Below are 14,645 nucleotides of genomic sequence, written 5' to 3'. Positions count from 1 at the left end.
TGAAGCTTCTATAAGCTTTTCAAATTTTGAAGGGGACCCCCTGGAAAAATTGACAAAAAATCTGAAAAATATTTTGTTTCTATATTTTGATGCAGATTGAAAGAGAATCGATATACTTTTCGTTTAAGGTACTCCGCTTGAGAATCTGATGATTATTGGCCGAGATATGGTTATCGCGGGGGACCATATGAAGCTTCTATAAGCTTTTCAAATTTTGAAGGGGACCCCCTGGAAAAATTGACAAAAAATCTGAAAAATATTTTGTTTCTATATTTTGATGCAGATTGAAAGAGAATCGATATACTTTTCGTTTAAGGTACTCCGCTTGAGAATCTGATGATTATTGGCCGAGATATGGCTATCGCGGGGGACCATATGAAGCTTCTAAGGGCTTTTCAAATTTTGAAGGGGATCCCCTGGAAAATTTGACAAAAAATCTGAAAAATATTTTTTGTCTATATTTTGATGCAGATCGATAGAGAATCGATCTACTTTTCGTTTAAAGTATTCCGCTTGAGAATCCGATGATTATTGGCCAAGATATGGCTATCGCGGGGGACCAAATGAAGCTTCTATGGGGTTTTCAAATTTTAAGGATCCTCTATCGATCCTTTGAAAGGTCTTGTACATTTTTCCCTTCATAGTACACACAGTTAATCCCCGGCTTATCCACATATGAAGCCAAGCCCAAGCCAAAGCAGCTGCCAGGCGTCCAATTGCAATGTTTTCTCTAATTTTCGTCTATTGTCCGGTCAGGAATCTGAATTTGAATCTCTGCATTAGAGACGGTTATCTGAAGGCGATAAGAATCACTTTCCACAGGATGTGCAATGAGGATTGCCAAAAAAAAGAAGTGAAAAAGAAAAACAGAAAAGGATGTTTACTTAGGCACTCGTACGTGACTCTTTGAGGTAATTCCTGTATGTCCGGCTGATAATTGCCCAAATGCCGGGGATGCCTGGATATTTGCTTAGTTTGTTGTTTTTCAATTACGTGCCAGGGTCGGGATTCCGTATTTCTGATTGTGTTTGTGCATAAGTTGCCGGCAAAGGAAGTAAGGCCTCTGGGACACGATCCCATTCGATAGTTAATTTACACTTATGTCTGAGGGAGTAAATATGAAAGTGCATCTGGCTGAGGCATTGCAGCTGTGTGTGGGGAGCGTGTGCCTTCGAAATCCATATACATATATCACAAATGCCCAAAAATATCCGTCCCCCGATCGAGGGTGTCGCCATCTATTTTTAGGGCCCAACCACCCCCGAACTAAACGATTTATAGTCGAAAAATTTCAAACTCCGGCTGGTTGGATCCCTTCCAGCCAGCCAGTCATTAAACGAACAACAAAAATATACAGAAGTCCGTCTCCAAGTATAAGATAGTAATTTTTATGATCTCACCGAGGGTGGGAGGGCCATCCCCTCCAGCTAACTAATCCCGGCCAGACTCCTCTGGTTCGTGCTCGGCGTTTTATTGGCACTTTCCCCAGACTATAAATCAATAAACAGATTGTGTGGCATCTTCCGTCATAAAGTTTTCAGCGTTTTCCTTCGTGGAATTCTAACACCGGAGGGCGTAACAGCTGCCGGGGTTTATTCGGGGGTTTTTTCTCGGTTTTCTCAAGTTTCCAACTGAATCTTATTACGAATACGCTCGAATCGATCGGAAGAATCATAATAAAACCAAATCAAGTAACCGTAAATACAAAAAAAAACGCTGGAAAAATAAGACGCGATCGTAAAGAAAGAAGCCAACCCAAACATTGCAATGAAAATGCCACACAGCCTGCCAAGTGCACTGAGAAAATTTCTTACTTATTTTACTTAATTTTCATAAGAGTACTATGGTTGTTTTAAGAAAAGTTAATCAAAGGTATTGACTGATTCGAATGTTGCAAACTAACTATGGTACTAGAGTCCCTGTGATCTCTATTAGGATAAAATGTATTAGTTCTTTTAATTTCTCGTTGAAATTACAGAAATATATATATCTTTTTTTTAGTGAAAAAGTAATTCCAAGATGAGATCTGATGGGCACATCACCGGGAGCTGGGAAACCGAGCACCGAAACCGAGGAATACCGGAGACAATAGGGCAACAAGCCGCAGCAGACTTCCGCTTTCGTTTCATAAATTCGGATTAAGGCATTTTCAAATGATAACAATGAAAATAAATAAAGAGAACGGCGGTGAAGAAATGCTCCGTGAATCTGATTAACGGGCAGTAAGTAGTAGTAGCAACAAAAAGCAAAAAAAAAACCAGCACCAACGATGGGAACTTACAAAACGTGTCACGTAAATGGTTTTGTGGGCAAAGTCAAAGGCACAGAGAGCAGCAACAACCCACTGAGCTGAAAACTAAAGCAACAACATGAAACCCCAAACAACATGCTCAAGAACAAATGCCACAAATGCCACAAAAGCGGTGAGGAAAGCTCGACCTCGCGGGGCATTGTCTCCGGAAGGGAACTCTCTAATGGGGCAACATCGTTCTTTGTTAGTTAAACCACTTACAGGGATTTGGAATGGGATTACGATTGTGGGCGGAAGACCATACGAGAATTATGGGCCTTGGGATGAAGGTAAAGGGAAGTGTTTAGAGGTCTTAGGGAACTTTATATTAAGGGATTGGAAACGTTAGTTAATAAAGTTTCATAGGAACAAGATAGATACTATCTTAATATTAAAATATCCTCAAAATAAAACGTATTGTATGTCATTGTATGTCCTTAAAAATCAACCATGAAACACAATTAAAAAGTAACTTAGGAACTCAGTTTGGCAAATACAAACAGGACAATGGAAAGATGCCATCGACATTTCATAAATAGGAGCAGGAGTAGGAGCAGGAGCATCCGCTGGATGAATGGCTCGACGCATTTGGCAAATATTTGAGACTAGACAATTGCATTTCCTGTCCCGACCCGCATCCCGTTCGCCAAACAACACATGGGATTAGGTCCTGACACAGGAGCTCAGGCCCTGGAACCGAAATCATCTGTTGCTCGGGTCCGGGGGCAGGAATTAAGGCCTCTCCCGAGCGGAAACGAGAATCGGGAATCGGGAAAGGAAGGCGCGTTCGCTGTACACAAACAGGAGCTGAAAGAGACGGAAAGTGCCAGGGCGAGAAAGACAGGTATAGAAGGGCAGGGAATTGTAAAAACAAATGTTGTCAAACAACAATAACAAGGAAAAGGATGTCCTGCTGAGCGAGAAAAAGTGCGTAGGATGTTGTGCGTAGCAATTAACATTAAGGCACTGAGAAAAATTGTGAGAAGATAGGATGTATAGTGAGAGTAGGGAATGAATTTCAGGTCCCTGCTATTTCTCCGAGTGTACTTATTCCTGTCATCCGCTCGTCAGGACATGTGGCAAGGCAAACTCAGCAGGGAAACCAAATTAGTTTCTCGTTTTTGAGGCAGTGTGAAATGCAATGCAGGAAGCCGATGCAGCAGGCTGGTTTTTTGTGGATTCTGGGCCTGGAATTCCTTAAAGACCGGACCTCTATTGTCCGCTCACGTTCACTTCCCGCACAGGTATTTTACTTCCAAAATATTGCCGGTGATTAGTGACTTTTGGTCGGTGGCGATGAGGAAACGCCTGCGGCGTTAATTGTTTGTCTCGGCTCGATGGCTGGCCGATGTCCTTTGATTCGAACCGCTCTAAGCGGTTAATCTGGGCCACAGGAAGCGGAAACGGCCGGCAGTGCCAGCGACTGGGACTGAGACCGGAAGACGGAAGCCGGAGGATCAGGAAATTAGTTGGAAATTTGCCGGATTGTTGCAAATGAGAAGGATACATAAATAGACGGATTTAAATACAAGAGACTGTTGACAAAAAGTAAAAGGATGCGGCATACAATGGCACTTGTTGGAGTTGAGGTCATCTTTAGATTCAAAGATATATATTAAAGGATATATTTTTAATTAAGGGCTAATGACTTTATCGATGTAGTCTTGAGAAGCTTTAAAAACACATTCTTTCTTGTATATTTGTTGCATTTTATTGAAATTGGTTTATTGTACTTGAGGTATTCAAAAACTGCTATTATATTACTGGTATTATACTGGAAATTTCTGGAGCACTAAAACTATAAACCACTACGCGACTGGCCGAACTTATGCACTTTACCGATCGAAGACGAACGACAGCTCTTCGATTGCATACAATGCATAAATTCCGAAGGCGCGCTCTGGAGCTCAAAGCCATTTTTTGGGGGGCACCGGCGTGTCCAGGGTGCTCTCCTGTCGTTTCAGCGGGAAAATGGGCAGATCCTTGACATCCGCCTCGTCCACATAGGGTCGTTGGTGGAGCGTAACTCCGGCGGCGGTGCGGGATAGTCTGCGCCGGAATTGAGTGCCTGCCAGGAGGTAGTTGACGGGAAACTGCAGCATCCCAGGACGATAGTGGGCAATGGGGCTGAGTCCCATCAGGGTGTTCCGGCCACGTCTACTCCCGCCTCCTTCGTTTCTGTCCTGCGAGTTGCCACAGCCGGCGCACCCTGTTCCCGACTTGGTGCCGGAGTGGGCGTTCCCGGGGCAGGAGTCCACCTCCTGCCACTGACGCCCCTCGATTTTGTTGCACTGCTCGCAGCGAGAGTGTCGATGGGCGGGGAGTTGGGGGCCGCGATTCTTGCTGCGACTGCGTCCGTCACCGGCTCCGGACTTGGAAATGGAGCAGGCACCTCGGCAGTGGCCCTTGCAGGCTTTGCCGCAATTGTGGGGCGGCCGGGAGCAGAGTCCGCCGCAGTTGTACTTGCAGCGATGCTCTTGGCAGTTGGGCAGAAAGAAGTCATCCGTTGGCGGCGGGGCGTTCTGGGACCTTTGGGAGTTCTTTGACCCCTGACTGATGCGATCCGCCTTTTGGAAGTTCTTAGATGACCCTTGGAATAAACTCCTCGGATTGGAGTTCTTGGAGCCTTGACTAAAGGGATTGGACGTGTTTTCCAGCGAATCACCGGGGTCCCTGTTGTACGGATTTGGGTCCTTGGAAGGAAGAGCGAAATTGGGGTATTGGCTGTTGTCTTGGGGAAAGTTCTGCCTGGAACTTGCTGGAGAAGAAGGACCAGATTCCGCCTTACCACCTGATCGCGATCTGGGCAACGCCTTGGGTCTATTCTCGTGCATCCCCTTGCCCTTTCGCTGTTTGTTATTTTTGTTGTCCTTGTTGTCTTTGCCCTTTTTGTCTTTTTTATCCTTCTTGTCCTTTTTCCCCTTCTTATCCTTCTTTTCCGTCACCGGGCTCTGCTTGGCCTGATATCCCATGATGAAGATCTCCAGGGCCTGGGCAATCAGCATGGCAAGCTTTTCCTTGGTCTCGAAGCCCTTGCGGCATATGGGGCAGTTGCAAGTGCAGGTTGTTGCGTCCTCTTTGCGTTCCCCTTCCGGAAACTGGTTCGATTCCGTTCTTCTCGGACAAGTGTTGCGATTGCATCCCCGGTTCCCGGTGCTTCTGGAGTCGCGTCTTGCGTACCTGTCCTCAAACTCTGTAAAAAGGGTTGGGTTAACCGACAAGTTACTCTCTGAAGTGGCTTGCATTTCTTACCCGGTAAGTACTGCTCATCCATGGGCGGCCGACCCATCTCATAGCCGTAGTCGTAGCCTCCATCCCGGGGATTGTCGTATCCACCACGTTCACCATTCAAGTCCAGATACTGATAGTCCACCACACCACCTACATTTTGGAAGCCATTGTTTGGCGGATTCCATCTCTGGGGTCCTCCCATCTGTGGTCCTCCCGCTTGAGGTGCACCTCGACTAATGGCCGAGGTGAGTTGTTCCATAAACGCATGATTGTCGCAGTCTTGAACCACGATTATGTTGTAAGGATTGGCATTTCGGTCACCCGAATTATAACCTTGATTGAACTGCTGCCATTGACCTCCCTGCTGGCCGGGTTGGTACGCAGTGGGAGGCGGCGCCTGGGAAGGACCTTCTTTTTGACACTGGCCCTGGCATTGGACATAGACTTCATTCACAGCATCCTGGATCTTGGCATTGCAGTTGGTGCACAGGCATGTGTGCTTTTCAGTGACTTCCTGCTGCCTGCAGACCTGACAGACCTGCGGCCCGCACTTTCCACCCAAATGACGGGAGGGCTCCGGCACAGTAGTACTCGGCGGTGTGTCGATGGAAACGGGCTCTTCCGGCGACATGCTTTCCTGAGATGTCGGCTTCGGCGTATTATGGCATTGCCTGGAACATTCTGGCCTTCGAGCACACCGACATTTTTTGCAGGGACCTACAGTAAAGTCCGCACAATGATCGCAGTTCTTCAGGATATATAGGTTCTCGCCGGGTGGGGTCTCGCCATTGGGACACGGTTTCTTGGGGACAGGACTCTTCTGCTGGAGTTGCTGGGACGACTCGGGGGCGTCTCCTTCGCTTTTTCCTTTAAGAGATTCAGAATGGCTTTCCTTAACCTCCAGCTGGCCAGCTTCAAGCCGCTTCTGGTCCGAGCTCCGGCAGTGGCCCATAATTTTGTTGATTCCGAAAAGTTTCATTTTTTAAAAGCTGTCATAGCTTTGACAATCGTGGCCCAGGTCAAGCGATCCTCGAAGTATCAGCCCTTGTTGCACGGTTTCTTTTTGCGATTCGGGCCATTGGATTTGCTGGGGAAGGAGAAGATTTTCCTCCAACTAAAGGTGTAGTGAGGATTGGCGGCCATCCTGATGAAGGGATCCCCAAACACAAGCCGCATCACCTTCTTGGAGGAGAAGAAGTTTAACATGTTCGCCTTTTTCTTTCGATACTTTAGTTCCTTCATCTGTTTGGTCCTCTCACGTACTGGGTCCTGTGGGGTCTTACTATCGGGAGAAGGTTCCTTTGGGGCAGGGGACTGCTGCCGCCAGAGCTGTGATAACACGGAGGTAAGGTCTTCGTCGCTCTGGCTCACGTCAACATCTTCCTGGCTAGCTTCACTTGGCTTCCGGCACTGGCACTGGCACTGGCACTGGGCCAGAGTATTGTCAGACTGGCGGTCGTTAACTTCTTCCTGGCCAGCTGCACATGGCTTCTGGCAGTGGCACAGGACTTTGGGAAGCTCCGACTGGCAGTCTTCAACATCTTCCTGGCCAGCTTCACATCGATTCTGGTAATGGCAATTCGAGCTCCAGCAGTGTTCCATAGTTTTATTGATTTTGGAAAGGTTCATTTTAAAAAAGTGTTGTAATTCAGGTTTGCTTTGACAGTCGTGGCCTAGGCCATGTGATCATCTGACCCCCGACCCTTACTTAATCCGGTTGTCACTGGTTTTGCTTTAACGTTGTAGCGAGTAGAGGGTTTGAAGGAGAAGAGCTTCTTCCAGCTGAAGGTGTAGTGGGGATTCGCTCCCATCCTGACAAAGGGATCTCCAAACACCATTCGCATTAGGTTCTTGGAGGAGCAAAAGCTTGGCGTGCTCAAGGATATTGATCTTCGGCACTTTGGTTTTTTTTCTTCCTTGATTTGTTCCGTCCTCTGGCTTATGGGATTCAGGCGTGTCTGCAGAAACTCCTTTGAAACGCGCACCTTGAGAAAGCTGCTCCTATAGAAGGGGTTTATCTCAGTGCCGAAGTAGCTAGCTGCCCGATAACCCGGTAACCTCATCTGGGCTTGCACCGTGCGAGGAATTTCCAGAGCTTCCATGCAGGTTGAGGTATGAACATTAAGAGGTGATCGAAAAGACTTTGGTCCACTGTGTCCATCGCTTTCCGACCTTAGTTCATGAAGTAAAGATCGACGAGACTTTGGTGGGTCGTGGGACTTGTCTGGCTCTTCAGGAGGAGCTATCTCTGTTTTTTCAGAGTTATCTGGCTCTTCAGATGGAAATCGAAGAGACTTTTCTTTTCGATGAGATGGAGTCTCAGACTTTTCTGTCTTCACAAGAGGGGATCTAAGAGACGTGTCTGGCTGCTCAAGCTCAGGTCTAAGAGACTTGGCGGCTTCAAGTGGAGATCGAAGATTTGTTGAAGCTCTGGGGGACTTGGTAACGTTGTCGGGCGTAGATCTTTGCCCCTTAGGTGGCTGTCTATCTGCTTGACCTTTTTGTGCCTCAGTCTTCTTGGCTTCAACACTTAATCTGGGTAGTGGGTGATTAAGGGTCTTAACCGGGGAAGGATCTACTGACAATGCCGCCAGTGGAGCTGCTGACGAAGAACGTTTCTTCGAAGCTGACGGTGCTGCGGTTGCTGGCCCGATGGAAGGTTTTGTTGGAACGACACCAGCTCTGCTCTGTGGATGATTCAAAGTCGAATTCACAAGTGGCGTTGGGGTAGCGATTTTTTTCTGGTTAGGGCTTGGTGATATTGCGGGATTGGGACTTATGGCGAGGTTACGGGCTTGGCCAAAAGGGCCAAGGAAATTGCCCGAGCTTATGGGTAACGCATGATACGCCTTGGTAATCAACGCCGGGCGATGGAATTGTTGCTCTAGCCTGGAACCTAGGATATCTCCATTAAACCAACGAGGTTATATCTGGGAATGTACTTACCCTCCATATAAGGTATGGCTTTGAGAGGTTCGAATTGGGCCCGGGAAAGCGCCGCCTTGGCTGTTTTCTTCAGCGTGGAGGTCATGTGGTGACTATTCTTACCGCCCAGGCAGCGATTCTTGGACGTGTAACAGATCGTCAGATTGTATTTCTTCTTTTTTGGCTTCTTAGGACGACAGATCGGAGAATTCATCGTCTTGTAGATGGTCCGCGACTTCTTCTATAAAAGGAAAGTTTTCTGTTTAATACGAAATCAGTGTAGTTCGAGACTCACGTTGGTGGGATCAGCCATGGATCTTATCGAGGGTTTCGGCATCATAGTATTTACTCCACACAATGGACAGCACCTGTTGGCCACCGCCGAGGCACATTTCCTGCCAGCTCCTTCAGCACCAACTCGAGCCTTACACTTGGTGCACTTCCGGGAGCTCTTTCCGTTCTCGGGGCAGTTGTAGCGATAGCTCTGCACGGGTTTCTCCATCATGGTCTCGTTGGAGCAGGCGGGAATGGAGCGATTGCACCGATCACAGGATCTCGTCCTTTTCCGCGGGCACTGGCCCTGGTCCTCGAAATGCGTCTCGTGGGGCAAGACTCCTCCGCGGACGTAGTTGCCGCTGCTGCAGGTCACAGGATTTCTGAGACATTCCTGTTGGGAGCGATTGTGAACGATATAATCGGTGGGCAGGCCGCAACCATTATCGCCAGCATAGATGTCTAAAGGCGGTTTCCTCTTTTTCTCCCGGGGGGTTTTCTTCGCAGGATTATTTTTGCATTTAGGGTTCTTGCAGAGAGGAGGAGGCGGCGGCTTACAAGGCGTCGGAGATCGACATGTTCCCTTTTGGACCGGGGGTGGTGGAGCTCTCCCCGGAGGACACTTGTTCCTCACGTGAGCGTGGGCATGTCGCCGCACGGAACACTGTTGGGCGGCAGCAGTGGGAGCTCTCGTGTAGTAGGAGGGATCCGGAGGATCTGTCCGATGCTTACGACGTCCCCTGGATTCCGGTTCAGGGGACGTTCTTTGAGTGAGGCTCTTTCTCCGTTTACGGCCCGGTTCGCTACTGTAGTTGCGGTTTCGTGGGCCGGGGCTAGTACCCCGGAAGTCCTTGTACTCCATGTAATGAGATGATGAAGACCTGAGAGCCCTCTGCCCACCGCTCCTCGGACAAGAACAATTTTCGTCGTCATTCCGCTCCCGGGACTTGGATCGAGATCTAGACCGCTTCTGGGGAGGATCGCAGCCGCAGTCATTCGAAGGGTTGCTCGGGGGTCTGGGTCTGGGCAGCGGCTTGGGATTCGGTGGAGGGCAACTACAATCTTTGGACCTGTTGGAAGCATTGATATTGTCGCACGAATGCCTCGAGGACTTGCGCTTGGGCTGGTAAGCCAAGTTCTCGTCGGTATGGCCCAGCAAGGAACGATTATCGTAGTTCTGGTAATTGGAATGGCGATGTGCTGATGAGCTCTTTTTGTCCTTTTTGGTACAGGAACTCTTGGAACGCTGCGTGGGATAACCAAAGCTGTTATTGGGAGGACAGCACTCGCCACTCCTCACCACCACAGTGTTGCGAAGGAATGTGGTGTAGGGATAGTAGTCGCTCTCCTCCCCAGAAACCATCCTATCCCTGTCCGCAAGGTGCTTGAAGTCCACAAGACAGACACCACTTGGTTGAGTTGGTTTAGCCGTCAGCGATCCCGGGCTGCTGCTCCATTCGGTGCAAGTACTCTGCCCGTTGGCTTCATTCTGGATGGTTACATAATTACCCCGCTGCCTGGGACCGTAAGGATCGGCCATTGGGTACAAAATTAGGTCAATTAATAGGTTGCCTTTGGCCTTAAGAATCACAAAAACTGTTTACATTATCCACTCTACACAGACAAAAATTTGGTAGGATGTGTGATATGTGGGCTTTGAAGAACAAACAAAAACTTTAGCTTTTATTTATTTGACAAATATTTGACACAAAAATCAGTGGGAATGAACCAAAGTAGCAGGCGGAAGTACATCAGACCAGGAGCAAAGCGAATGGAGCAACTTCATCGGCCATTGAGTCTTTTGGTCGGATGAAGCTACTCCTTGATCATCGCTAGTGATCTGATGGACCTTGCCTGCCCAAAGATGAGTTAGGAAAAGGGATTCCAAGTCCTACAGGTTCACGCTGCTCTCCGTAGCTCCCCCCAATGGCAGCATGCGGCTGTAGGCCTTTTTCAGGACCTTTGAGGTGATGGGTAGGTCCTCCCACAGGCGATGCGAACCCTTCTGGTCAAGGACTGCGCTGATGGGTCTCTGGTGTCGCACTTTCGAAGCTTTCTTCTTCAGCGTTCGAGCCCGAGCTCGAGAGGAGTTCTTGGTGCGATGGGAGTGACTCGGGTTCTTGGGTGGGTCGGCTTTGGGCCAATGGAGGGGTCTTCTCATCAACAGGGGCAGCGGACTGGGATAGGGGTAGGCTAGTTCTTTGAGACCCTGACGCTTCCGTTTCTTCCTGCGACGCCCTAAGCTGGAACAGAGAAAGGTCATTGGGAACTAAAAGAGGTTAGAGGTCAGTGCCTCCGCTTACATGGGATGTTCAGCCTCGTAGACATGTCTACAGCGATTCGTATAGTCTTCCATGCTTTCAACCCTGCACGCAGCATCCTCCATTTTCGGGTCACTACTGGACTCAACCACTTCCGACTTCTTGTCGGAACCTTTGTTGTCCTCTTCCTCGTCGGAAGTGACCATGAGGTAGACGGAGTACTGCTTCTGGCGGGCATCAGCCCCGGCTCCTACCCTCAAGCAATCCGGCTGTCCCTCCTCCTTGGCCTTCCTCGCCTTCTCCTCTTCCCTGGACTCGCACATATGAGCCACCAATTGCATGAGAGAGTGCAGCATGGGATTACCATCGAGGTCCTTGATCTTATCGTTCTTCAGGAGCTCATTGAGCTTGAGTTTCCTCGAACTTGGCGAAGAGGAGCGCTGAGGAGTTCGTTTAAGAAAGTCCTGCAAATGGTCTACCCTCGTGTTGGTGCCCTTGTCGGCCAAGGAGGTGTGGCTCTGATTGGGGGTTCCTGAAGCTCTGGTTAGAGTGACGGTACTGGTCACGTTAGCCAAATCCAGTTTTCGGTTCAGCTGCTCCAAAAAGCGGCACGAAGTGCTCTTGTCTTCAGCAACAGGTTTGTTTGATTTTCTGATGGATTTCTCCTTTGGTGGATCTTGTTTCTCATCTCCATACCTGAATACCTCTTTCGGTAGCTGGATATTGGAATTGGCAGCCAAATGCATGGATGTTTCCGATTTGGCGTCCCATCCGAAGCCCTCTATCAATCGGCTGGCACATTTTCCGAAATTGAAGCAACCAGAGTGATGGGTGTTCCTTGGGGCTTTCAGATTTCTTTGATGCTGATATGTGGGTTGTTTTGGCTTTGGTGGATCCTTCTTAAGTACAGCTGCCCTGGCACCTTTCTTGGGCTTGGGTGGAACCGCCGGCTTACCTTTCACTTCCACTCGCGGCTCGTTGTATTTACTTGCCACCGGGTTTCTTCGACTTTTCTTGGTACTGAGGGAGTTGAATGATTGCAGTCCAGTGGCAACGCTCTGACCAGCTTCAGACCTCGATTGCTTTTTCAAAATACTGATGGGTAAATGCTTCTTTTGTTGCTGCATTTGGTATTGCTTGTATTGCTGTTGCATCTGAGCCTGCTGCTGCTGCCATTGCAGTTGCAACTGACTCGCCGTCGAAGGATAGTCGTAGTAGTTCCGATCCTCCTGAGGTGATTTCGGGGAATATTTAACTTCCGGCTGGGCTGCTGCTTGAGGTCGGTAGAATGTATGCATAATGGAAGCCGACTCCCTCATCGGTGTCCCATAGCAAGATCTATTCCACACGGGTTGGTAGGACACCTGCGAAGTCTGCTGCTGATGCTGCTGCAGGTGTTGCGGGTGCTGGTGTTGCTGTTGCATCATTGACTGTTGCATGTAGTTGGCGACAAAGTTGCTTAGATTAATGCCCTCCTTGGGCGTTCGCATCATCTGGCGACGCAGGCGCGTCAATCTCCGGCTGCTGGCCTCCGGCGGAGGCAACACCGCCATCCGGGGAAGCGCCCCGCCCATCTTGTTGCAAAGCGAATGCCAATATTCCGGCATCGAGGGCACCATCACGGTCCGGGGATGCATCTGCTGGGCATTAGACCACAAGTGCTGGTAGGCGGCCATCGAAGCCCTCGTGGCCGAGTGGGCCAGGGCCCTTCGTCGAACCATTTCAGCAACTATTTAGGCCTTCTCCCAAAGGACGAACTTTCGAGATTCCTGCTGACTCGTCGCTGCCGGTGATGTTATTCTTGGAGATTTTTTCTTTAGCTTGCGGGTACATTGAAAATTTTGGATGCACGTTAGGTGCCATATCTATTATGAGAAGGAGCTTTGACGACAAAGTCGAGGCCAGCCTGGAGTTTTTTATTTTTATTTCTAAGGCTTAAAGAACTAAAACAGAACCATAACACTGATAGTGACTCTGCTCCATCACGATAAGATATGGTATTTAATTCGAGTTTTTTTTATTGCTTTCTATAAGGATTTTTTACCTTTTATTAAGGGCCATTGAATTGAAAAGGTCAATGGTAACAAATCGTTTTATTTCCTAGCCATATCTCAAAATATATATTTTTTAGAAAAAAGTATAAAAAGCGAGTTATAATAGAACTTTCCATGAAGCATGAAATTCACCACCGCCATCACAGTTGCTGCTCTGGCCCTGTCGTTCTTCAATTCAATGGCATTAGCCATTTCCTGGCAACTTCCCAAATATTATAGAACAAGAAGGGGCTAAACAGAGAAAAGTTGACGAAATAAACCTCCCAGTCATGGATGATTGCTGGATTATAAGCGTTATGCTTTAAATGATTAGAAAAAGAAAATTCAGATCTTTAGTCATGGCCAATTAATTTATCCCCTCCTACAAAGTATATAATACTTTTAAAATTAAAAGCCATTAATATTGAAAATGAAGCTCTCACTGGTGGTTTTTGCAATTCTAGCTCCGGCGTTTATTGATGCCAGACCCCAAGTTAGGTGGCCAGGAGGAGCTTTGCGTATTAACCCTAAAAAATCGAAATAAAATATATATACAAAAAGAATTTGTCGAATAAATGGAATTTTTTTTAATAAAGATATTTAAGTCTTAATAGAGGCAATGGGAACATGTTATACTAGGTATATTTATTTTATAGGAGACTATTTTTTGTAGAACCAGGAACGTAGTTTCCCCATATTTTTTAATTACTATTCAATGCCAAGAAATCAGAAAGGTCAATGGTAACGAATCGCTTTATTTTCTATCCTAAAAACAATATTTCTTAAAAATTGTATAAAATAGGAGGTTTAAATTGGTATAGCTATACAATATGAAATTCACCATCGCCGTCGTGGTTGCAGCTTTCACTCTGTCGATTGCCAATTCAATGGCTAATGCCATATTCTGGCCTCCAAGATACTTTCCAATTCCTCCAGACGGCAGGCGTTGATAATAAGCTCCCAATCCCCAATATTGGTACTCTACAGGAAAATACGATTAAAATAAATACACCCCAAAACCTGTGTTAAAAGATGTTAGTTATTATTTTACCATAATGCAAAATCAGAAAGGTCAACTGTAACGAACCGCTTTATTTCTCATCCATATCTCGAAAAAATTGCATATATTCTTAATATTTTGAAAATGTGTAACAAACCTGGTTGGAATAGGTCTTAAGTTACAACATGAAATTCATCATCGCCTTCGCCGTTGCAGCTATAACTCTGTCGTTCGCCGATGGAATCTTAGTCTGGCCCAACAAGAATAAACTTCCATCAGAGATTAGTCTGGTATAGAAAGCTTCTAATTTCCGGAATATAGCTGGATTATTGGAGTAATGCATTCATAGTTATGATAAATAAAAACCCAAGAGCATGTAGCTAAATAAATCGGTGAACTGTGGGGTTCAGAATGGCCTTTTTCTCAAAAGTTTAGCGGGTTTTAAAATATAAGGGTTAAGAAAATAAGTCCTCACTTCAACTTCCATATCTTCCATATCTTATTTATATGGTAGAATATATACATTAAGAGAACCTTGACCAAGCTTATTTAGCTTATATTCGAAGACCATAAATAATTAACTTCCTTGTGATTTATATCTATGTGTGACGATTCAGATTAAGAACGTATTG

The 14,645-nt window shown here is 47.1% G+C and overlaps 3 protein-coding genes across 4 annotated transcripts; all 3 read right to left on the bottom strand.

Annotated features, from left to right (window-relative positions):
* Window positions 1-3,997: 3,997 nt before the first annotated feature.
* LOC122321288 (uncharacterized) lies at window positions 3,998-6,500 on the bottom strand. Its single transcript, XM_043211090.2, has 2 exons — window positions 5,543-6,500; window positions 3,998-5,483 (listed from the first exon to the last, which is right to left on the bottom strand). Exons 1-2 carry the CDS (start codon window positions 6,498-6,500, stop codon window positions 4,198-4,200), a joined length of 2,244 nt encoding a protein of 747 aa, XP_043067025.1. The 3' UTR covers window positions 3,998-4,197.
* A 59-nt stretch (window positions 6,501-6,559) lies between these two features.
* Window positions 6,560-10,269, bottom strand: LOC108118890 (serine/arginine repetitive matrix protein 1). The gene is given in 4 exon segments (XM_070278414.1): window positions 6,560-7,202; window positions 7,205-8,417; window positions 8,468-8,687; window positions 8,742-10,269. Coding segments are annotated over 4 exon segments (3,594 nt in total). The 5' UTR covers window positions 10,260-10,269.
* Window positions 10,270-10,391: 122 nt separating this feature from the next.
* On the bottom strand, window positions 10,392-13,558 carry LOC122321289 (uncharacterized). Of its 2 annotated transcripts, none has more exons than XM_070278413.1 (2): window positions 11,023-13,558; window positions 10,392-10,957 (listed from the first exon to the last, which is right to left on the bottom strand). In XM_070278413.1, the coding sequence occupies exons 1-2, from the start codon at window positions 12,699-12,701 to the stop codon at window positions 10,729-10,731; spliced, it is 1,908 nt and encodes a 635-aa protein (XP_070134514.1). In that variant the 5' UTR covers window positions 12,702-13,558; the 3' UTR covers window positions 10,392-10,728. The 2 variants fall into 2 exon arrangements, with proteins under 2 accessions (XP_070134514.1, XP_043067027.1); XM_043211092.2 differs by having other exon boundaries at window positions 10,392-10,962; window positions 11,023-12,927.
* Between the last annotated feature and the right edge of the window lie 1,087 nt (window positions 13,559-14,645).

This window comes from Drosophila bipectinata, chromosome 2R, assembly GCF_030179905.1.
Source record: "Drosophila bipectinata strain 14024-0381.07 chromosome 2R, DbipHiC1v2, whole genome shotgun sequence".
NCBI lineage: Eukaryota > Metazoa > Arthropoda > Insecta > Diptera > Drosophilidae > Drosophila > Drosophila bipectinata.
Note: the sequence above shows the minus strand (reverse complement) of the source record. Positions and strands in the feature narration are given on the sequence as shown.

Bases quoted from the DNA above. Each gene is read 5' to 3' on its own strand.
- LOC122321288 (XM_043211090.2), bottom strand. From the start codon at position 6,500: ATGAAACTTTTCGGAATCAACAAAATTATGGGCCACTGCCGGAGCTCG. The intron at 5,484-5,542 runs GTAAGAAATGCA...CCCTTTTTACAG, and splicing joins GGATGAGCAGTACTTACCGG to AGTTTGAGGACAGGTACGCA.
- LOC122321289 (XM_043211092.2), bottom strand. From the start codon at position 12,701: ATGGTTCGACGAAGGGCCCTGGCCCACTCGGCCACGAGGGCTTCGATG. The intron at 10,963-11,022 runs GTAAGCGGAGGC...TCTCTGTTCCAG, and splicing joins TACGAGGCTGAACATCCCAT to CTTAGGGCGTCGCAGGAAGA.